Source organism: Hemiscyllium ocellatum, chromosome 42 (genome assembly GCF_020745735.1).
Source record: "Hemiscyllium ocellatum isolate sHemOce1 chromosome 42, sHemOce1.pat.X.cur, whole genome shotgun sequence".
Taxonomy (NCBI): Eukaryota; Metazoa; Chordata; class Chondrichthyes; order Orectolobiformes; family Hemiscylliidae; genus Hemiscyllium; species Hemiscyllium ocellatum.
This window is the reverse complement of record NC_083442.1, coordinates 30,085,144-30,109,952: the sequence shown is the minus strand read 5'-3', so window position 1 is coordinate 30,109,952 and position 24,809 is coordinate 30,085,144. Positions and strand designations below refer to the sequence as shown.

General features: G+C 42.1%; 1 protein-coding gene across 1 annotated transcript in view; it reads right to left on the bottom strand.

The window, feature by feature from the left end:
• tmem266 (transmembrane protein 266) overlaps positions 1-24,809 on the bottom strand; it is a 66,406-nt gene that overhangs the window by 3,171 nt on the left and 38,426 nt on the right. Inside the window, exons 7-9 of the mRNA XM_060853678.1 lie at positions 21,107-21,222; positions 19,276-19,468; positions 5,429-5,491 (exon numbers count right to left, since the gene is read on the bottom strand). Coding sequence (XP_060709661.1) covers positions 5,429-5,491; positions 19,276-19,468; positions 21,107-21,222 — 372 coding nt within the window. The remainder of the gene's footprint in view (positions 1-5,428; positions 5,492-19,275; positions 19,469-21,106; positions 21,223-24,809) is intronic.

Genomic DNA, 24,809 nt, shown 5'->3' with positions numbered 1-24,809 from the left:
CCAGGTAAAATCCTGCAGTGCTGTTTCAGGGAATATCTGCTGGGTCACCTGGCCAATAGTTGTTCTTCAAGCCATGTCATTGAAGCAGATGATCAAATCAAGTTCACATTTCTGTTTTGTGAAAGCTTGCTGTGTGAAAATTGGCTGCTGTGGTTCCCACATTGCACCATGATTTTTAGGAATTTCCTTACCAAATTATTAAGAAACTTATCCTTGTATGATTTCTGTTTGCCCAGTACTGAGGGCAGGGTCTCATTTATGGGACACGGATCATGTATTTAAGTGCAAAGTGCCAAGGCTCAGTTTGGTCACTGTAAGGGTTTGGCACTTGCAATTTTATCCAGAGACAGTGCTGGAAGTGAATCATTTGAAATGTGCAGATTCTCTAGTCAGAAGGGTAAACTGCAGCTGATCTGTAGGATCATTTGAGGTTCAATGTGAAGAATCATAGTTTTGTGATAATGGGTCCAGTCACCGCAGTTCCATTAGTGAACCAGATATGTGGATTTATTGTTAATGTAATCCAGGCACAACATGAACCTTTCTGGTTCAGTTATCAAAGCACTGACTCCACTACAGGAGGGTTGACTTGGTCCTGAGGCATTCCACCTTAAATCTTTATACAAATCCTGGCTACCTCATTCCCTACAGACATTAGATAGCTCAACAGCGCTGAGCTTTGAAGGCACATCATTAAAGTCAGCAAAAGCACAATGGGAACAATAAAGTTGTGTAGGTAGATTGGAGGAGTGGATTGATTCCCTGAAGGATGATGAAGGGCTTTTGCCCAAAATGTTGATTTTTCTGCTCCTCAGATGCTGTGCTTTTCCAGCATCACACTCTTGTCCCTAAAGAAGGTTGAGAGGCGATGTTATCAAGGTGTTCGAAACTACAAGACATCTGGACACAGTAAGATGGAGAAATTGCTGTGAATTTGATGACTATAGTGAACTGTCACTTTAGGAGTCTGATCGTATGATGTCTTAATGATGTGATTAGGCATTTTGGTCAGGTAACAGCCGAGCCTAAACCTGTTGTCTGCAGAGTCGACATCTCTTACTGTGTAACATTGGAAATGTAACCGAAACTGTCTCCATTGACAAAACTAGAGAATATGGATTTAACTAAAGACAACATAAAGAAAAAGTGTTTCTATGCTGCCAATAGTTGGGATCTGAATTAGCCTGCCTGAGAGTATGGTGCAGAGCAATTCAATTTTGGCTTTCTACAGGCAAGTAAATAAATGCTTGAAGGGAAAAGCATCTGCAGAGCCATGGGAAAGGGTACGTGTAGTGATTAGAACTAGATGGATCTCATTGACTATGAGCTCATTGATTGGGATTGTTAACCTGGACCAATCAGGAAACCCTGACGGACAGAGATAGACAGGAGGTTCTATTTTGATTTAGTCCCTGCCCTCCCCTTCACTGTTTGATCACACAGCATTGCCCTTTGATGTGAAGGGCACTGCTTGTCACTGACCACCCGGGTGTTTTCCTATCTTCCTGGTGGTGGAAATTGAATAAAGATTCGTGCACTTTGTGTCTCTCACTGTGTCTCACACCTGCAAACTCACACACACCATGGGTGCTGGGGAAAAGTAAGCACTACCGCAGTTAGGCGGTAGTGTGGAGGTTAATTATAATAAAAAAAAGAAAAAAATAAAGTAGAAAATGTTTAAAAAAAAGACAGGAGGTTAAGGGTGACTTGGTGATGGAATACCGGCCTCTGTGGAGTTACTTCAGTGACGACAGAGGGGAAAAAAATGAACAGGGGTGTCAGAGGGTTTGTTCACTCTGAGAGCTGCGTCTGAGGGAGCTGGATCAGTGTGGAGTGAAGGACTCTGCTCTTCTTTCCCACTGTATTAAAGAGGGGAGGAGACTGATTCTGTTGGTGTCTTCCCATTGAGGAGGAAGGGTTTATTTTGAAGTGTTTTGTTCCTTGAAACTAAAATAAACAGGAAATTCTGCCTCTGAGGGAACTGGATCAATGTGAGCGAAGGACTCTGCTCTTGTTTTTAAATAAAAGAAAAAGAAAAGAGAAAAAAATAAACAGGTGATTCAGAGAGTTTCCTGAACACAGGGACTGATTCTGAGCTGGCAGTCCACAGCCAGTGTACTGTGCACATGTAAATAAGAGATGACTTGGTGACAGGATACCGGCCTCTGTGCAGATATTTCAACTTGGCAGTAGTAACAGCTAATTTGCTCTGGAGGAGAGCCAATATGGGTTTGAAGGGCCAAATTGCCACCTTCTGATGAGGATGGGGATGGATGCACCAGCTATCCAGCAAGCCTGTCCCATACCACAATGGCCCCAGCATAAAAACTTAACCCCTTTGTAAAGTCCTTCCTATCATGTAATCTTAGAATCATTGAATGGTTACAGCACAGAAGGAGGCCACTCAGCCTATCATCTCAATGCTGGCATTAAACAAGAGCAACTCACCAATCCCTGGCCTTTCACCTGGAGTCCTGCAACCTTTTTTTCTTCAGGTAATGATCCAATTTCCTTTTGAAAGTCTTGTTTGAACCTGGCTCCACCTCACTCTCAGGCTGTGCATTCCTGATCCTAACCACTTGCTGTGTGAAAATGAAGAAGGTTCTCTTTGTGTTGCCATTGCTTTTTCTGCCAATCATCTAAAATCCATGTCCTTTTGGTTCTGGATCCTTCCACAATTGGAAATGGTTTCTCCCTACCTGCTCTGTCCCCTTGTAATTGTGAACACCTCAATCAAACTTCCTTCATTTTCTCCAGGGAAAACAGTCCTACCTTCTCCAATCTTCATAACTAAAATTCCTCACTCCTGGGACTGTGTCAATGAGTCTCTTCTGTACCATCTCTAATACCTGCACATCTTTCCTAATGTGTGGTGTCAAAAACTGGACACAAGTCTTCAGTTGAGATTGAGCCATGTTTTATACAAGCTTATCCTTACGTCATTGATACCGCACTCTGTAACTCAATTCCGCAAGTCTAAGATACAGTATGCTTTATTAACTGTCCTATCTGGCTGCCCTGTCACCCTCAGTGATTTGTCCGTATCCTTCTTTAGAACTGCAAGCCTTTTTGGAATGTTGTCAAGATTAGAGTGGTCCTGGAAAAGCACAGCAGGTCAGGCAGCATCCGAGGAGCAGGAAAGTCAACATATCGGGCAGGAGTCCTTCACTAGGAATGAACCTGGAAACCTTGGGGGTGGGGGAGATAAATGGGAGGGGGTGGGGGTGGGGGGAAGGTAATTGAGATTGCAGTTGGTGGTCTGAGGAAGGGATAAAGGTGACAGATCAGAGAGGAGGGTGGAGTTGCGAGGTGGGAAGGAAGATTGACAGTTGGGACAGGTCGTGGGGATGGTGCTGAGCTGGAAGTTTGGAACTGGGGTAAGGTGGGGAAATGAGGAAACTGGTGAAGTCTACATTGATGCCCTGGGGTTGAAGTGTTCTGAGGCGGAAGATGAGGCGTTCTTCCTCCAGGTGTCGAGTGGTGAGGGAGTAGCAGTGGAGGAGGCCATGGACCTGCATGTCCTTGACAGAATGGGAGGAGGAGTTGAACTGTTTGGCCACGGGGCGGTGCGGTTGATTAGTGCGGGTGTCCAGGAGATGTTCCCTGAAGCACTCTGCGAGAAGGCGTCCAGTCTCCCCACTGTAAAGGAGACCACATCAGGAGCAACGAATGCAATAAATGACATTGGTGGAAGTGCATTTTTGGAATGTGGCCTTTCGTCATTCTTTCTCTCAAAATAATTCACCAAGAGAGGCCAAAACAAACCCAGAGGAAACCACCAGGATCATTAACGGGGGAAATAAGATCTGGAACTTCCTCTGCATTCCTGTAGGGCATACATTTATATTGATCTCTTGTGTTGCATTACAATCTAAATACGTGGGCCTTAGTTTCTGAAGAGCAAATAAATCCCACAGACTTAACCATGTGTTAGTCCCAATGTCTCCTTTTGTGGTGCTACTGTTACCTGTCTAGGGCCACCCTCACACATTCTCTACAGCTCATCAGGACATTTGTTACCCAGCTACACCCCGCTCAATCCCTCTTCCTGTTGCCCTCCAAAATACCCCTTAGAAGAGATCTCTGCAGCTTTTCAGCTCTGATCTAATGAACGGCCAAAATGCAGATCTTTTCTGCATGTCACCTTTTGGAGTATTTCTTTTCATGCAATTTCAAAGCCCCCTCTTCATTTGTCTTATTGTCTGTGATGGAATCTTAAGCTTCAACATTTCAGTGGCTTCTCTTTCTCTTCCACAGATCTTCAGTTAGCGTCTCTATGTTAGTACAGTTCCCAAAACGGACACATTATACCTGATAAAGGGACAAAATTCATTTGGAGCTTGATCTAGCTAATGGGGCAATCAATCCTTCAAAACACACAGGTTTTGTTTATTCATTCACAGGATAGGGATGTCACTGGCCAGGCCAGTATTTATTGCCTAGAGGCAGTTAAGAGTCAACCACATTGCTATTGGGTCTGGAGTCACATGTAGGCCAGAACAGGTAAAGATGGAAGTTTCCTTTCCTGAAGGGCATTAGTGAACCAGATGGGTTTTTCCCCAATGATTGGCAATAGATTCACATTTACCATTGGACTCTTAATCCCAGATATTTACTGAAATCTGATTCCATCATCTGCCATGGTAGGATTTGAATTCAGGTCCCCAGAGCATCACCTAGATTAGATTACTTACAGTGTGGAAACAGGCCCTTCGGCCCAACAAGTCCACACCGACCCGCCGAAGCGCAACCCACCCATACCCCTACATTTACCCCTTACCTAACACTACGGGCAATTTATCATGGCCAATTCACCTGACCCGCACATCTTTGGACTGTGGGAGGAAACCGGAGTACCCGGAGGAAACCCACACAGACACGGGGAGAACGTGCAAACTCCACACAGTCAGTCGCCTGAGTCGGGAATTGAACCCGGGTCTCAGGCGCTGTGAGGCAGCAGTGCTAACCACTGTGCCACCGTGCCGCCCACAATCTCTAGATTATTAGTCCAGCAATAATACCATTGCGTCTCCATTAATGCAATGGTTAATGTAATATTGGTTGAATGAGCCTGTAAGTTTTGTTAGGCTGTGATTCTAGGATTGTTATTCAGTTCGATCATAATCAGGAGCAACAAGTGACCTTGATTATGACATGTGTTCAGATGATTAGTGTTTACACAATAGAGTGGAGGGGCTGAATGGTCCAGTGCCAGGGATTTACCCTATATTTAGATCACTCTTTATGTGTCAAATACTTCTCTAAAATGCTGCCCATCTTTTTGTTTCCATCAACAGAGACCAGATGTTTGCAGCCCAGGGGAAACTAAAGCTTCCTAATGCCAACAAATTGGAACACGATTTTAGCTGAATTGAAGAGACTGTGGTGAGGAGGGAGGGGGATAGACCATGGGATGTTGAGTACTCACCGCTGTTGGGTTCACTGTAATACTGGCTGATGTAATTGTTCATATCATCTCTGGTGACAGCTTCTGCAAGATAAATAGTGACAACTGAAGCACATTGTGCAGATCCCACCTCATCAGAACTGGGAATCATTTCATCGGTCTATTCTGGTAAACATCGCTTTCAGCTTCTGTCTATCATTATCAGGATCATTTTCTCTGCTGGGCTGCGCTGCAACATTGAACTGATCACCTGACCTAGAACTCGCTCATGCACCCATTTCCTCAGTCTGTAAGGTTCTCAAATTCATTAGACTTATGACAAATCTTCTAAAATATTTCATTGGCTGAAAAGCACTTTTGGATAACCTGAGGTTGTGACATAGGGTGGCACGGTGGCTCAGTGGTTAGTACTGCTGCTTCACAGTGCCAGGGATTTGAGTTTGATTCCACCCTGGGGTGACTGTGTGGGGGTTGCACATTCTCCCTGTGCCTGTGTATGTTTCCTTCAGATGCTCTGGCTTCACCCCATAGCCCAAAGATGTGCAGGTTTGGTGGATTGGCCATGCTAAATGGCCATAGTGTCCAAGAATGTGCAGGTTAGGTGGGTTAGCCATGGGAAAGATAAGATGGCTCTGGGTGTTTGGAGGGTTGGTGTGGATTGAATGACCTGCTTCCACACTGTAGGGATTCTATGAAAGGTGCTATTTAAATGGGGTCTATGATCTTTAAATGCAAGTTATTTCTTTACTATCCACTCATGGCTTCCACATAGGGCAGTGCCATACCTATAGCAATGTTGCCCAGCAGCCCTGCTTGACTCCTTCTCCCTCTACTCTCTTTAATGTCCTGTTGGGTTTATACAAAGCTCTCAGTGCAGTATCCTTTACAATCGTAAAGACTAGGTAAAACAAGGAACTGCGAATGCTGAAGATCCAAAACCAAAACAGGAATGACTGCAGAAACTCAGCAGGTCTGCCGGCATCAATGGGGAGAGAAACAGAGATAACATTTTGAGTCTAGTGATTATTTTTTCCGACTAGGCAACCACTTTATGGAATACTTCCATTCTGTCAGTAGGAATGATTCTGAACTCCCAGTTGCTTGCCATTTCAACAAAACCCTTGCTCTCGTGCTAATGTTTCTGTCTGGAGCCTACTGCAGTGTTTCAGGAAAATACCAATATAAGCTGGAGGAACAACATGTTATTTTCCTACTTAGACAATTTATAGCCTCTAGAGCTCAATATTGAAAGCCACACGTCAGAAACTGACCACCTGACATGTCTTCTCCACCGAGCTTAAATTTTCTCCCCCTTCCCAACCCCCAGCCATGATTTATTGGTGTCTTCTTTACTCTTAGCAGAGAAGATCTATTCACTCCCTTTTACACCTTAATTTACACCCATTTTACATACCTTTTTCTCTCTCACCACAATTAACAACCCATAAGGGTCTTGCACTGGACCTCTACACCATCTGCCCCCTTGCTCCTCTTCTGCATCTCTTAAAACTATATAAACAAATTGCAACACGATTCAGTCCTGGGTGTAGGCTTGCTCGCTGAGCTGCAAGATTCATTTCCAGACATTTCGTTACCCTACTAGGTAACATGTTCAGTGGGCCTCAGGCGAAGCATCTATCACCCCTTGAGAAAAGGAACAGGAAGTGACTTCACCACAGGAAATAACATCACCACAGGAAATGACATCACCAACCCAAAGAAACCCCAACATATAAAGAGAAAGCAGGAATTTTCAGCATTGCTTCACCTGAGGCCCACTGGAGATGTTACCTAGCAGGGTAACGAAACGTCTGGAAATGAACCTTGCAGCTCAGTGAGCAAACCTACATCTAAAATCTGAACCTGAGCTACAAATCTTCTCAAAACTCACTGTTCATTTCTGGTGAAGAGTTGTGGATAGTACCGAAGAATGTTGCAGGTTACACAGGGACATAGATAAGCTGCAGAGCTGGGCTGAGAGGTGGCAAATGGAGTTTAATGTGGAAAAGTGTGAGGTGATTCACTTTGGAAGGAGCAACAGGAATAGAGAGTACTGGGCTAATGGTAAGATTCTTGGTAATGTAGGTGAGTAGAGAGATCTTGGTCTCCATGTACATTGATCCTTGAAAGTTGCCACCCAGTTTGATAAGGTTGTAAAGAAGGCATGTTAGCTTTTATTGGTAGAGGAATTGAGTTTTGGAGCCACGAGGTTATGCTGAAGCTGTACAAAACTCTGGTACGGCCACACTTGGAGTATTCTGTACAGTTCTGGTCGCCACATTATAGGAAGGATGTAGAAGCTTTGGAAAGAGTTTAGGGGAGATTTATTAGGATGTTGCCAGGTATGGAGGGATGGTCTTATGAGGAAAGGCTGAGGGACTTAATGCTGTTTTTGTTAGAGAGAAGAAGGTTGAGAGGTGACTTAATTGAGACATGTAAGATAATCAGAGGGTTAGATAGGGTAAACAGGGAGAGCCTTGGATGGTGATGGCTAGCACGAGGGGACATAGATATAGGACAGATGACAGAGGTAGTTTCTTTACTCAGAGAATAGTAGGAGCATGGAATGCATGCCTGCAATAATAGCAGACTCGCCAACTTTCAGGGTATTTAAATGGTCATTGGATAAACATATGGATGAAAATGAAATAGTGTAGGATAGATGGGCTTCAGATTGGTTTCACAGGTCGGCACAACATCGAGGGCTGAAGGGCCTGTACTGCGCTGTAATGCACTATGTTCTATGTTCTATACTGGCCTGGAAATGTTGACTCTGTTTCTCTCTCCACAGATGCAGCCAGACCTGCTGAGTTTCTCCAGCATTCTCTGTGTTTGTTTTAGATCTCCAGCATCCACAGTGTAAAATATACCCTTCTGGTATCATCCTTGTAAACTTTCTCTCTGCTGCCTTTATAGCATGGCTGACACAGTGGTTAGTATGGCTGCCTCACAGTGGCAAGGAGCTGCATTCAATTCCACCCTCAGGTGACTGTCTGTGTGGAGTTTGCACGTTCTCCCTGTGTATGTGTGTGGTTTTCCTTTGGGTGCTCTGGTTTCCTCCCACAGTCCAAAGATGTGCAGGTTAGGTGTATTAGCCAAGGGAAAGTCAGGGTTCCAGGGATAGAGTAGGGTTGTACGTCTGGGTGAGATGCTCTTCAGTGGACTTGATGGCCTGAATGGCCTGCTTCCACAGTGTAGGGACTCTATGGTCAGGTTAATGATATGGTGACAGCAGATAGGGCTATATTTTGCTCAGAAGTATTGCAATTTAACAGACATTTATATGTTTCAGTCCATTTTAACAAGACAGCCCATTACTGAAACCTAAAAGGAACTGCTAAAAGGCTGCCAATCCTGTCCTTCCAAAATCGTTCTCCACCCTGAGAGTGAGTGGATGACGAACTGAAGCCTGTTGTTGTACCACCACCACCCACAGGCTATCTTTTGTCCTTATTTATTTGTCCTTTGTTTTATTACTTAAGTGCGAAGTGTCAAGTCCACTTGCTAACTGTCCGCTATTGCACTTGCACTTGTAGCAAAATCCAACATGCGTTTTCCTCGTGCTATAACTTGAGAGAGAAATAAGATTCTAATGAGCTCTAAATGATCTACCTTATGCCACTGGACAGAGGTAATTCTCCCACAACACCTCTGTCAGACAACATTTTTGCTCCTGTTTTTGACTCATAATTAGGTTTGTTTAAGAATGTAAAAGTAAGGCCTCTTCTGGAATACTGGGTCAAGTTCTGGCCGCCCTGTTATAGGAAGGATATTATTAAGCTGGAGAGGGTTCAGAAGAGATTTAGCAGGATGCTGCTGTATATGGAAGGTTTGAGTTATAAAGGCAGGCTGATAGGCTGGGATGTTTTTCACTGGAGCGTAGGAGGTTGAGAGGCAACCTTCTAGAAGTTTATAAAATAATTAAAGATGTAGACAGAGTTAATGGCAGTTGTCTTTTCCTTAGGATGGGGCATTTCAAGATTAGTGGGCACATTTTTAAGGTGAGAGGAGAGAGATTTAAAAAAGGCATAAGAGGCAGTTTTTTTACACAAAGTGTGTTTCACGTGTGGAATGAACTTTCTAAGGAAGTGGTATTTGAAAGTACAATTACAACATTTAAACAATGTTTGAACAGAATATTGAACAGGAAAGGTTTGGAGGGATATGGGCAGGAACAGGCAGGTGGGACTAGTTTAGTTTGGGATTATGTTAGGCATGGACTGGTTGGACCGAAGGGTCTGTTTCTGTGTGACTTGAAGAAATAGAAACAGGAATAGGCCATTCAGCCCTTTTAGCCTGCTCCACCATTCAATACATTCATGGCTGACCTTTACCTTAACTCTACTTTCTTCCCTGATACCTATATCCTTTAAATCCAATAATGCCCAAAACTCTTAGGATCTCAGCTTTGAATGTATCAATGACAGAGTATCTACATCTCTCTGGGGTAGACTTGCAAAGATCTGCAGCCCTCTGAGCAAAGAAATTCCTCTTTCTCTCAGTCCAAATTGATTGAATCCTTAATCTGAATTTACTTAGAGAGTAAGATCCAGCATAATCAAACTTACAGCATTAACCATTTCCAGTCATGAGTGCCTTTTAAGACTTCATGAACCGTTAAAAGTTACTTTTCTTTACATCTTTCCTCATCCATTTGTACGAGATAGATGATTGTTCACTGCGCCTGTCATGTTAGAATCCTCAGCCACCCCCACATCCACCCAAGTCCATGAAAGGGGATGAATTAAAAACAAAGCCCTGGCCAAATCAAAAAAAGAGAGACTTGCATATTTGTGACCAAAGAAAGTTCCTGTGAAGGTCCTTGGGCTGTTTTACTGCAGTAAAGGCGTTATACAAATGCAATATAATGTTGTTGAGTTCCCACAGGCTAAAGGAGGGAAAATTATGAATGATCCTGCCCACATTCAAAGGCCCATCGTTGGAGAGCTAATCTGATCATCCTCAACTCCACTTTCTTGCCTTTTCTCCAAAACCTTTGCTTCCTGAACTGATTAAAAATATGTCTGTCTCAGCCTTGAATATAGTCTTGACAGCCCTCTGTGGTCAGGAATTCCACAGATTCACTTCCCTCAGAGAGAAGAAATTTCTCCTTATTTCCGCCTTAATGTGTTATTCTAAGATGATGTCATCTGATCCTCGACTAAGAGGGAAGCAACCTTTCCATATTGAATCTGTCTCTGCATCATCTTGTATGTATCAATAAAGTCACCTCTCATCTGCTTGCAAATGTATTCTGATACATTTTGAATGGGTACAAAGGACAGGCAGTGCACTGGAAAGGTGCTGCTGTTTTTAACACTGTACTCCAAGGGCTGCCCATATCCCTCCAAGCCTTTCCTGTTCATTATTCTATTCAAGTATTGTTAAAGTGTTGTAATTGTACTCTCAAATACCACTTCCTTAGAAAGTTCATTCCACACGTGAAACACACTTTGTGTAAAAAAACTGCCTCTTATGCCTTTTTTAAATCTCTCTCCTCTCACCTTAAAAATGTGCCCACTAATCTTGAAATGCCCCATCCTAAGGAAAGGACAACTGCCATTAACTCTGTCTACATCTTTAATTATTTTATAAACTTCTATAAAGTTGCCTCTCAACCTCCTACGCTCCAGTGAAAAACATCCCAGCCTATCTAGCCTTCCTTTATAACTCAAACCTTCCATACACAGCAGCATCCTGCTAAATCTCTTCTGAACCCTCTCCAGCTTAATAATATCCTTCCTATAACAGGGCGGCCAGAACTTGACCCAGTATTCCAGAAGAGGCCTTACTTTTACATTCTTAAACAAACCTAATTATGAGTCAAAAACAGGAGCAAAAATGTTGTCTGACAGAGGTGTTGTGGGAGAATTACCTCTGTCCAGTGGCATAAGGTAGATCATTTAGAGCTCATTAGAATCTTATTTCTCTCCCAAGTTATAGCACGAGGGAAACGCATGTTGGATTTTGCTACAAGTGCAAGTGCAATGGTGGACAGTTAGCAGTGGACTTGAGAACACTTCACACTAAAGTAATAAAACAAAGGAAAATAAATAAGGAGCTGAAAATGTGTTGCTGGTTAAAGCACAGCAGGTCAGGCAGCATCCAAGGAACAGGAAATTCGACGTTTCGGGCATAAGCCCTTCATCAGGAATGAGGAAAGTGTGTCCAGCAGGCTAAGATAAAAGGTAGGGAGGAGGGACTTGGGGGAGGGGCGATGGAGATGTGATAGGTGGAAGGAGGTCAAGGACAAATAAATAAGGACAAATAAATAAGGAAGGAGGTCAAATAAATAAGGACAAAAGATAGCCTGTGGGTGGTGGTGGTACAACAACAGGCTTCAGTTAGTCATTCACTCGCTCTCAGGGAGGAGAAAGAATTTGGAAGGACAGGATTGGCAGCCTTTTAGTAGTTCCCTTTGGGTTTCAGTAATGGGCTGTCTAACCCAGCTTCCTTCTTAAACCAAATCACCACAGGAAGGAGGAAGAAAGGAGAAGCAATATCATTATCTTGGGATTCGGGTGTGAAGGTTAGTGGAGAAACTGAGAAATCTCAAACATTGATGTCTGCAAAAACAAAAAAAAAGCCATCTTTAATTTCTTATTCATCTCGACTAATCAGAACAAAAAAGAAAGCAAAATACCACTTAGCGCTTTCTTGTTCAATGCTGGGACAGTGAGGGGAAGGTTTTCCTTCAATGACAATCATCGCAGATGTAATCTTCCTTCTGAGTGTTGCTGTCTCAGTAAGGTACTCTCACATTGATGTGGGGTGGCAGGGGCTCAGCCTATCTCAGTGATGACAGCCAGTCCCCGGGAGTCTGCGGCCTCCCTCTTTTACAGCAGCTTGTAGTCGTCAGGTGAAAGAAACAGATGTTTTCTGTGGACCACAATCCCCTCAGTACATGACCCAAACCACTGAGCACTCTGTACCTGAAATAGCTGCACTCTAGAGATGACAATCTAACCTGACATACAAAGAGAACATAACTGGTTTCCCGGGTTCCACAGAGCATTAAAAGCTTTTCTGGCCCCACTCTCGTCTAAATGCCCTCAGTCAGAAGCATGTACTTTGCTAATGTCTCATTTCTAAAGGGATGCCTTGGTGTAGCCTGGGGCCATTCCTCAGGACTTGATGTGGATACATGGGAAAGGCTGGGATTACACTAGATACTCAGTGTAAAAAGATTTCACATTCCACTCATCCAGGATTCATTGTTTACATGCTGCCTGACTACTTGGCAGAAACTCAACAAGAAAAGCTTCTCTCTCTCTCTCTCTCTCTCTTTCTCTACCGTTGCATTTCATTCAAGTTAGACATTGGAACCAAATTTCAAGCCTTTAAACCAGTCGACTGTTGTTAGCAAAAAAACTATGAGTTAGAGTAGGCCATTCAGCCCCTCGAGCCTGCTCTACCATTTAATACAATCATGTCTGATCTTATCAGCCTCAACTCCACTTTCCTGCCCGCTCCCCATAACTCTTCAACCCATGGGAGATCCAAGATGGCGGCGACTCAGCAAGTCTGAGTCTACAGAGCCCTTCCCAAAACCTGGGTAAAGTGGGTTTCCTGTCCCCACCACACTTGCCAAACCACCCAAAAAATTTCTTTAATCTTAATTAGCTGCTGAATATTATATTTAAATAGTCTAATACTGAGTGGATAATGAGTAAATCAAAGGGACCCCGCAGCTCTCAGAAAACAAAGACCCCTCCCCCACCCTCCTCTCCTCTGGCTGCAGCTGATGTAAAAACAGGCCTTATAGAGATGATTGCTAGACTGGAATCGACACTCGTCAATTTCATCGCAGAATCCAGACAGAGATGGAATGCATTCGAAGAAAAGCTGCAGAAACAGAATCAAACCATGGAAGAGCTGCAGGGCCGAGTGGAGGGGGTGGAACTAAAGGCCACGACCTCCGAGGCTGCAGCTCAAACAGCTGCAGAACAGGTGAGAGCTCTGGAGCAGAGAGTCAGGGCCTTTGAAATTTACATCGATGATATTGACAACAGAAATCGGAGAAAGAATATTCGGCTGCTGGGCCTTCAAGAGCAAGAAGGGAAAGAACAGTTAGTAGCATTTCTGGAGCGATGGCTGCCGCAGATTTTAAACCTGGGGGCTGAAACTGACCGGGTAAGGGTGGAGTGGGCCTACCGGGTCGCAGTACGCGGATCTGGCCCAAACCAGCGCCCACGCCCGGTCCTGTTCCGGCTGCAGAGTTATAGGGAGAGGCAGATACTCCTGGATGCCTCCAGAAAGCTTGGAAAGGATCCTAAAGCTATGATTCATGAAGGATCCAAGATTATGTTATTTCAGGACTTCTCCCCGGCTTTGGCACGAAGAAGGAAGGCGTTTGATGAGGTGAAGAAATGTTTAAGGGACTTAGATATTCAATACACCTTACGCTACCCAGCGACGTTATGCTTTACCCACGAAGGATCCAAGTATAATTTTAGATCATCGGAAGAGGCCAAGAAACTTTTAGACTCGGTTAAATAAATCGTAAGAGACAATTTATGTTGGCTTGCCTCTCCCACACTCCGTGGGGAGAAATGGTTACTTTATTCTACTTTACTTTTGCCTCTGGGAGCGGGGTTGTCTTCCTTGCTATGTTATTATACTTAACTGTAATCTGTTGGAGTTGTAATTTTATAGTTATGTGTGTTTGTACGTGGTATTGATGCTATTAGATATACTCAGGTATGGGTGGGGTGGGGTGGGGGTGCGGTGCTCACTGTTAACTCTAGCTCGGTATTATATCTAAATCCTATTAAGGAGCGCCCGGGTCGAGGGTGGGACACTGTTTGGGAGAGGATATGGTGGAACGTTGGAAAGGTAGTAAGGCCCCCTGAGAACAAGGGGGAAGATCTCCATTCAAACATGTTTAATTTTTTTTTGTTTGTTCTTATTGTTTGGAAATAGCTTCCTTTTAATCATACTGTTATGAGTGTATTAGAGAACATTTTCTCTTATTTGAAGGATGTAAGCGACTCAACTATACACTCTGGATGATTGTGGATTAGTTGAATTTTGATGATTATATATTTAAGATCTATTTTTATATTAATGTTTGTGCTTGAAAATTCTGCTTATTTTTGTAAATTTGTCAAAATGTTAAATTCCCAATAAAAATATCTATATAAAAAAAAAACTCTTCAACCCATGACTAATGAAAAATCTACCTCCTCAAACTTTTTCAGTGTCCTGGAATCCATTGCACTCTGGAGTAGTGAATTCCACAGGTACACTGTGAGTAGTAATTCCTCTACATCTTTGTTTTAAATTTACCACCCCTTAGTCTAAAACTGTGACCTCTCATTCCCATGTCCCACAAGGGGAACCACCTTCTCTCCATCTCCTTTGTCAATCCCCTTTGGGATGTTGTTAGTAACTACTTTGAATCCAAATACTTATTTCAGAAAACCAGAAGTGAGGTATTAACACTATATATTCATCAGGGCTATCTTATTAATAGAAGGGCTACAATAAAAAGCATGTTCTTTATACTGCACAAGACAGACTGGATTGTGAATACAGTGCAGTCCTCAGATTATCGCATCCAACTTGTCAACTATATTCACAACATTTAACTTGGCAATTAGTGAAGGAATATATGAAGCAGTATTCCATTCAAACCCTGGAGCTTGCTTCATCATTTAATAAGTTTGTGGTTAATCTGCTTGTACTTTTATTTTCACATTCCCATCTATATCTGATAACGTTTGATTCCTTTGCCTAACAAGAGTCTTTCCAGCTTCTTAAAAATAGACAATGAGCCCACCTTCACTGCCTTCTGTGGTGGTTTTCCAAAGTTGTACAGCTCTCTGAAAGTAAGAAATTTTTCTTTTATTTGTCCTAAGGTGGAGCCCCCTCATGGTGGCTTAACAGTAATGTTATTGGATGAGCAACCCAGAGGTGCTATTCAATTCCCTGAAGGGTGTGTTCAAATCCCAATATACCACCACCAACTGGTGGAATTTTATTCCTTAAAAGAATTGATTTATTGAAAGTTCACCATATGATGGTGACAAGACAACTATGAACGATTGTCATTAAATTGGGAAATTTGCCATCCTTACCTGTCTTGGTGTATACATGACTCTAGTTGACTCTTAACTGCCCTTTGAAATGGTCCAGTAAGTTACTTAGTTCAAAGACAATGACAGATGGGAAACAAATGCTAGCCTTGCCAGTGACACTCACATTCCAAGGCAGAATAAAGAAAATTAACATCTTTAATGAGGCTTATGAAATTATCAAAATGCCAGTGCAGTGAACATTACCTGTTTTGTGGGTGAAGTGTGAGGTTATTAAACAAAGTCTGGGATTGAAATGTTTGGTACAGCATTTTTGGAAAACAGATAAGATCTCTGAGAATGAGAGAAGTGAAAGCTGGGGAATAGTAACCTGAATAAAATAACAATGATTTGTATTCATTTAGAGTACTTTTAATGTGGTCCTACAAACGAGTCACTCACAATCTATTGCTGCCTATTTAAATGCAGTTTAAAGCCAGACACTCCACAGTTTCTACTGACAATGGCCATTGATTTATTGCATGCTTAGAACAGTAGGTTATATACAGTCGATGGCACTGACACTGGGCATTCAAGTAACTAGCTACAGCATGAGGCAGAATATTATTTGCTGTCCAAGGTCCTGAAGTAAGAGGTTTATTGACTCAAATGGATAACTGCAATTGTGTTAAGTTTCAATGCAGTTTCAAGGCCCATCTGCAGAGCTCCCAATATTAAAATAGTAGGTACATCTGAAACACAGTAAGGTCTGTACAATGGAAATTCTCGAACCCACTGTCCATAGTTTTTAGCTGTTCAGTTAATGAATAGTTGTACTGTAGTTTGTGTGATAATCACAATCATCAGGCAATGGTTATCTAGGTATCAGTTCTGGATTCATGCTTATAGTGTTTAATGACAAATTCATGGTTTTAAGTCAGCTTTCAGATTAGTAAAAGATCTGCTTCAGCACACTCAAAAACCGTGCTTTTGAATAAAAGCAGGAAATCTGAAAAAAAAGTGCTGGAGAAACTCAGAAGGTCTGGCTGCATCTGTGGAGTGAAAAACAGAGTCAATATGAGCAACACCGATTTGTAGCAATTCTAATTGTGAGATAGACCTTGATGCTGCTTGTGGGAAACAGATTGCAATATCTATAATAATAGAATAAATAATTTTAACTCCTGTGACAAGAAGTATTGTAATATTCTTGGTGATGAGATTATGTGTAATATTTCCTTTGATGGTTATGATCAGCGATTATTTAGGATTGCAGGCAAGAGAATTTCTTGCTATGCCCTGTTGCATCTCATCAACACAACCACAAACATCCACTCCCTCCACCACTGACATTCTATAGCAGTTCAACAAAAATACTTAGACTGCGCCTTCCACACCCAGGACTACTACCATCTATAAGGACAAGGGCAGCAGATACATGGGAATACTACCGCCTGCAAATTCCCCAGTTGCTCTAAATGTTTCTAAGGTGGACTGTTGTATTGCAATACTCCCAATGAGCTGTAATATTGAAACTTTATACAAAGGAAAAGGCTCAGAACTAAAGAAGCGCTTATGCCCGAAACATTGAATCTCCTGCTCCTTGGATGCTGCCTGACCTGCTGCGCTTTTCCAGCAACACATTTTCAGCTCTGATCTCCGGCATCTGCAGACCTCACTTTCTCCTCAGAACTATAACATACTGTAAGATCACTATTGTAGCTGTCATGAAAATTAAATTGACTTGACTCAATTGTGAGCAAGAGCAAAGAAAAGAGCTTTATTCAGATTCTGCAGAACCAACCCAATACATTTGGCCAGATGCCTCATGTAAGGGGCCCTGAGCATAATTCACATACTCTTCTTGTACCATTCTTATCACGCTCTCAAGGGCAAAGATTGGGCAAACTTAAATTGTTATTTTCTCAGTCCCTTGTTGTGGACATAACTGTTCTTATGTTTTCCCTTAGCTTTTTGCTGAATTCAACTGTCACAAGGTCAAGTTGAATGTTTACAAAGTTCACACAAAGACAAGCTGTCTCCTTAATTGCAGAATTCAACAAAGTTCAGTATTAAGTTTAGAAATGCATTCTCTTTCAGAATTCACAGTAAATGTTAAATTTGTTAATTTTCCATTACATAGCTCAGTAGGAGTACCCCTGTTTCTGAACTTGCAATTTTGGGTCAAAACCATGCCAAGACTTGAAACCTATAATCCCTGTAGTGGGAAAACAGGCCATTCAGCCCATACTGATTCTCTACTGAGCATCCCACCCAGACCCAACCCTATAACCCTGCATTTCCCACAGCTAATCCACCAAGCTAACACATCCCTGGACACTGTGAGCAATTTAACACGGCCAATCCACCTAGCCTGCACATCCCTGGACACTGTGAGCAATTTAACATGGCCAGTCCACCTAGCCAACATATCCCTGGACACTGTGAGCAATTTCCCATGGCCAATCCACCTAATCTACCCATCTTTGGACTGTGGAGGAAACCAGAACACTCAGAGGAAAATCACTCAGACATGATGTTGGAATTGGACCCAGGTCCCTGATAATGTGAGGCAGCAGTGCTAACCACTAACTTGTTGGATATAAAAGATACTTGCTACTCAAACTAAAGCAAAATACTGCGGAGCTTAGAAATCTGAAGTGAAAATGCTGGATAGACTCAGCAGGTCTGACAGCATCCATGGAACAGAAATCTATCAATCTCTACCTCAAACATACTCAAAAACTGAACCACCACAACCTTCTGTGGCAGAGAATTACATAGGTTCACAGCTGTCTGAATAAAAATAATTTCTTCTCATCTTGGGACATAAATGGTATCACCTCTTCTTTACATTGTGTCCCCTCGTTCTAGATTCACCAACCAGAGGAAACATCTTAACTGCATCTAACTATCTCCCCTTTAAGTATTTGCAGATTTCAATGAGATCACCTCTCATTTTTCAAAACTCGACAGAATACGGGCCCAGTTTATTTCATACTTCATAGGACAGGCCTGATGTCATAGGAAGAAGTCCAGTGAACCTTTGTTGCTTGCCTTCAATGGTGACAATGAAACCAGTTTCAGATGTCTAGGTCTTTCCTTCAGTCCACAATCTCCAGACTCCTAAAGTCCAGGCTGAGGTTTTAAAACTTTAGGATTGCAGGCAAGAGAATTTCTTGCTTTGCTCTGCTTCATCTCAGCACCACATCCACAAACATTCACTCCCTCCACCACTGACACTCTGTAGCAGTTCAACAAAGATACTTAGCCTTCTGTACCCAGGACCACTACCATCTATAAGGACAAGGGCAGCAGACACATGGGAATACTATGTCCTGCAAGTTCCCCTCCAAGCCCCTCACCATCTTGAATTGGAAATGCATCTTCATTGCTTCAGTGTCACAGGATAAAAATCCTAGAATTCCTACCTAATGGCATTGTGGGTCTACCTACATAGAACAAAGAACATAGCGCATTGTAGCACAAGAACAGGACATTCAGCCTACCATGTCTGTGCTGACCATGATAACATTCTAAAGTAACCCCCTCTGTCTGCAAATGGTCCCTATCTCTCTATTTCCTGCCTGTTCCTGAGTCCGTCTAAATTGCCTCTTAAACTGCATGAACTGCAGTGGCAGCTCTTCACCACCATTGCAAGGACAACTAGTGATGGGCAATTATCACTGGCCCTGCCAGTAACACCCACGTCTCACCAGGGGTAAAAAGGAACCTCTGCTGTGCACACCAAATTTCAACCTTGATGGGATTATAGCTGTCTGCTTAGTTTAGTAAGATTTACGTTTCCAAACGGGCAGGATTGTGCAAACGGACACTTGCCAGTTTCCTTACTTTGTGTTTGGCGTGGATCAATGATGCCATCAGGACTCTCATCATCAGACACTCCAGTGGTTGAGCCATCGACGACTTGAAACTTGCTGCTCTGCTTGTTCCAGACATGGTGCATTTCCATAGCAGCCTCCCTTTCAGCAGCGAGATCCAGGTCCTGCTGTGCTAGGTGGGCTCTTAGCTGTCTGATTTCAAACTATACGTTGGATACAAATGCAGAGGTGTGTTATCATGAGATATTTATTACCATCAGAGCAGTGGGGGCTTGGTTAGCTCAATTGGCTAGCTTGCAATTATACCAATAGCATGGGTTTAGTTCCCCCACCAAGTGAAGTTACCATAAAGGACTTTCCTTCTCAACCTCTTCCCTTGCCCGTGTCTTGGTGACTGTCAGGTTAAACCCATCAGTTATTTGTCTCTAATGAAAGAGCAGCCCTATGATCTGGTACAACTATGGTGAGTTTATCTTTACTAAAAAATCTCACATTTATACAAAAGCTTTCCACTGGATGTATTTTTCAGAGACTTTGGAAGGTTGGGAATTTAGTAAATTTTAATATTTGATTTTCCTCAGAAAAACACAAGCATGACTCTAGTTTCTAAGTGAAAATCAAGTGTTTTTATAATCTCTCTCCAATTACAAAAAGAGTCTCAGTTAATGTTTATCCCAGTTCTGATTTCTGTGGTGACTGTTAACTATCTGTTTGCTCTGAGTCAACGCCCAGGATCAGCAATCAAACACAGTGAGCCTGGATCCGTGAGCAAACTCACAAATTGAACACAGACAATTGAACCCTCAAACACAGCAGGCAGGAAAGAGTGATCCTGAAACAGTGACTGGGAGATTATCGTGTGATATTGCAGTGGAGTGATTGTGACAAAGAGCACCCAGATAGTGGGTGGGGCAACATTGATCTAGGGTAATAGCAGATCGGAAAGAAAATAAATACTTGCATTTATATAGCACCTTTCCTGACCCTGGGGCATATTAAATTTCCTTGCATTCACTTCTGTACTGTCAGCGCTATTCTAACATAGGAAACACAGCAATCACTTAACACAAGTTACCACATATAGCAATGAGAACATTTAGTGATGTTGATTGAACAATAAGTATTGGCATAGCACTTTGAGTGGGAGAAGTGCTATTTTAGTTGGTTAAGTTCCAGGGGTTAAGGTTGAGGGAAAGAATTGTCTCTGATTTTAGAGTTATAAAGTAATAAATTTCTGTGTGCATTGAACACATCATCAAATTCCACATTGTATTAGGATGCAAATCATGCGGAACTCAAAAAATAAACTCCATGGAGGGTGGAGACATTGTTCGCATAAGAGAGCAGTATTCAAAAGATTGGTGTGAATTCACCGCCCTCTGCTGTCAGGAAATAATAGTACAGCCACTGCACCAAGTTGATGAACTCAATCAAAATTATCTGAGGGATTTATATTTTTATAATGTACTTTATAATATTTAAGCTGATTTTTAAAGTTTTATCCTCAATAATAAGGCAGTTCTTTCTTTCCAGTGTGGCTGTAATACTTGCTTGTTGTACCCACAAAAACTTCAGGCTCATGAAGTTTTAATTCTAATCTTTGCTTTGGTGTCACCAAAATTGGTGTGTGTGTGATAAAGGCCATTCAGCCCATCATAAGTCACACATCCAAAGGTACCACCATCAAAAATTTCTTAAACATTTTCTTTCCCTTCATTCCTAGATTACAGCAATGATTACACACTCTTAAAAGTACATAATTGACTGTAAAACACTTTGGGATGTCTTGGATTGTAAAAGGTGCTTTCTAAACACTGGCTCTCTGTTGTGATCATACTTACAGCTTGTTCCTGACAAATTTGTGTGAGTCGTTCAAGTTGTTCCTCTCTGACCTGTTTGGCCTTCTCGTACTGTTGGACGACCATCTCCATCTCCACCTTAACTGGCAGGACGTAAGCTGAAAGAGTGACAGCCATAGGCTTATCAAAGCCAGATTACAGACTGAGGAAATGATACAGATCATCAGACCACTCAACACAGGTGAGCTTCTTTTTATTATTGCTGCAGATATGATGTTGAAGCTTTCTGTCTTGCACTCATCAGGACAGCTGCAAGAATGCCAAATTACAGAGGGAACACCAATTTATACTACATGAGGAAAGAGTGCTGACTGATTGACAAGGCAGTTCTGATTGGTTAAGTTGTTGCCATGGAGAAAACACCATGGAACTATTGCTCCCCCGTGCTTTTGTTTCATTTAATAAGACATAATACCTTAGCATGTTCCTTTATTCTGCAGAGGACAAGCACCGGACTTAGAGTATGTGTAGTTTGGCAGGAAGATTTAATATAAAGTTTCCAAATTAATGAAGGATTTTGATCCAATAAATAACAAGAAACTGTTTCCCAATAACAGGGGGCTGTTGATAAACAGAGAACACAGACTTAGTATGTTTAAAAAAGAAGCAGAGAGGGAGATTAGGAAATATAATTTTGTCCTGAGGTCTATATTGATTTGGAATTCTCTGCCTAATAGGATGGTACATTTTTAATGCAATACTAGCTGTCAAACGTAAAATGAATATAAACGTAAAGGGGAGAAAATTGCTTGGCTCTTGGGACAGAGATGGGGAGTGGGATTTTAATAGAAAGTCCTTCTGATGAGCTGAGTGACCTCTTCTTGGGTTAGATCATTCTATCATTGATATTGGACTGCAGAGGACAAAAATAGGACCTCATTTCATGTAGTCTGGAGCTGTACACCAGACCATGTATTAATGAAAGATCCCTTCTCCTGAAGGGGTTCAGTGCAGTTGAATATTTGCCCAGTGCCCTTTTACAATCACTTTATTTGATGGCAGCTATCAATGACCAATTTTCTAACTTGCCACTGTAGGATTTAAACCCTTCGCCTCTTGGATTGTTCATCCATGACCAAATCATGAGCCCACAATATCCACCAAGCCTCCACCAAGACCACACATGGCACAGGAAACTGCGAAGGTGTAAATCGAAACTAGTTAGTGCTGAACATGGATTGAAGATTTGGGGGAAAGAGTTCAACTGCTCAAAGATTCACTAAAAAAATGAATTGGAGAAGCAGATTGAATCGGGGAGTAATTTTACACAGGATCTGGTATTTCTCAAGTGTTGTAAACTTGGGCTCAATGGCTGTTAGAGAAAGTATCTAGCATTTAATAGATTATGCCTCTCATCTCTGAATATTTTATAATAACGGGCTCTCTTAACTTTTTTTTCTATTTAGTTGGTACAGAACAGTTCTTTGAACTTTCCACTTTCAGTCTTACTTGCCTATGAATACACCAGACAGCATTTTCCACAATCTATCTGCTTTTGCAAAAAAAAAGTCTTGCATTTATAAAGCATTCTTTACAAGCACTGGACTACTCAAAATACTTTACAGCTAATGAAGTCCTTTGCTGAAGTACAGTCACTGTTGTATTGTAGGAAACACCTCAGTCAGTTTGCACAAAGCAAACTTCTACAAACAGCAACATGGTAGTGACCAGGTAAGTGTTTCTTTTTGACTGAGGGACAAACGTTGACTTGGGTACCAGAAATAAGTCATCTCTTCTTCTTCAAAACTGCACTATTGTAAAAAATGTTGTATCTACCCAAAGAGAGGCCTTTGGTTTGACATCTCATCGGAGAGCCAGTTCCTAGCTCATTCACTACTGCATTGAATGTGCTGAAACCCTGGAATAGAGCCTAGGACCTTGCAATCCACAGTGGCTTATTGTCTCATATCTTCCTTTGCCAAAAGAGGCACTCTCGTCACTCCCTCAGTCTCCAATTCCTCAGACTTCTGAAACTCAAACTTGGAATCACCATAATTCAACTGCTTCACTTATCTTTTTTGCCTCCTACATTTTTCAATCTTGGTTGCTGCCACTCTGAACATACACTTCTCCATAAAAAATGATCACATCAAAGAATTGACCAGAGGGTGAACTACACCATAGGCTTCTACCAACTGGGAGAATAAGGACTGCATGTGCAAAGAGAATGACAGTACCTCCACGTGCCTTTCCAAGCTTCACACAAGCCTGTCTTGGCAATACATTGATGTTCTTTCATCATCGCTACAATCCTCAAACTCCTACCACTGTGGGTGCACCTACACCCTATAGACTGCAATTGGCCCAAATGTCTGCTTCTCCTTACTTTCTCAAAGGCAGTCAGAGATGAACAAAGTTAAAAATCACACAGATTTATTTGGATGTACAAGCTGCTCCTATGTCAGACAGCTAGTGGGGTAGGATCATAGGACACAGAATTTATAGTAAAAGATCAAAGTGTCATACAACTGATGTGATATATTGAACAATCGTTTTAACTTTGTTCACCCAGTCCAATACTGGCACCTCCACATCAGAGATAAACAAAACATTGAAAGTGCTGGAGAAACTCAGCAGGTCAGACAGTGACTGTGGGCAGAGAAGTAGAATTGATGTTTTGAGTCCTGTATGAATCCTCTTCAACCTGGGGCTTAAATCCTGTAAATCATTTGGAATGAGGATGTCACTAATGTAGAAGAGCTAACACAGGATTAGTTGGAGGTGCCTACAGGACACTGTGAGGGAAAGTTGATTGAGACTGAAAGGACACAAACTTCAACTTCTGGATGCACACTCTGCCACATTGGCATTCGAATGGACACCCTCAGATGGGAATAGACAATGGGTCTGGCCAAAGAAGACCTGGTAAAGTATATTTAAAGAGGACCTCAAGCAAAAGAGATTGCATAGACCAGAACTACTGTTAGAGCTTTATTACCCTTGGTCCCTCAGGGTGCCAAAAAATAGAAGTGTTAATAAGTTTAATTGAGCTTTCAGCCATCTATTAATAATTGAAAGCAGAAAACTGCTTCAACAATACAGGAGTGTTATGCATTTTGAAGCTTTATAGTCAGTCCGGAAGACTTAACTTTAATATTCAGAATGAATATTGGAACACTTCTCAGTGGAATAGTAGAGGTTGAATCATTCACAACATTTGAACTACACAGGTGCAGGATAAAGACTTCTGTGGGCCAGTAACCCTTTATTTTTGTTCACATTCCTTACTGCTAGCACCAAATGTGGACTAAAAGAATTCAGTCTGCAAAGAAGAAATTCCAAGCAATTGAGTTGCTGATTTGAGTCCCTGTAAAATGAGTGGCAAGCATACCATTCATGAGCTCTGCCACCAGAGGGGGCCAGAATACAAGGACTCAAAGGATCAACATGAATGACAAAATGAACTATTGATGATCATAACCTCCACAACCACCTGATGAAGGAGCAGCGCTTCGAAAGCTAGTGCTTCCAAATAAACCTGTTGGACTATAACCTGGTGTTGTGTGATTTTTTAAAATAAAGACTGAATGAACTGCAGATGCTGGAAATCAGAAACTAAACCAGAAATTGCTGGTAAAGTTCAAAAGGTCTGGCCACATCTGTGGAGCGAAATCAGAGAAAGTTCTGAGGAAGGGTCACGAGGCGTGAAATGTTAATTCTGATTTCTCTCCACAGATGCTGCCAG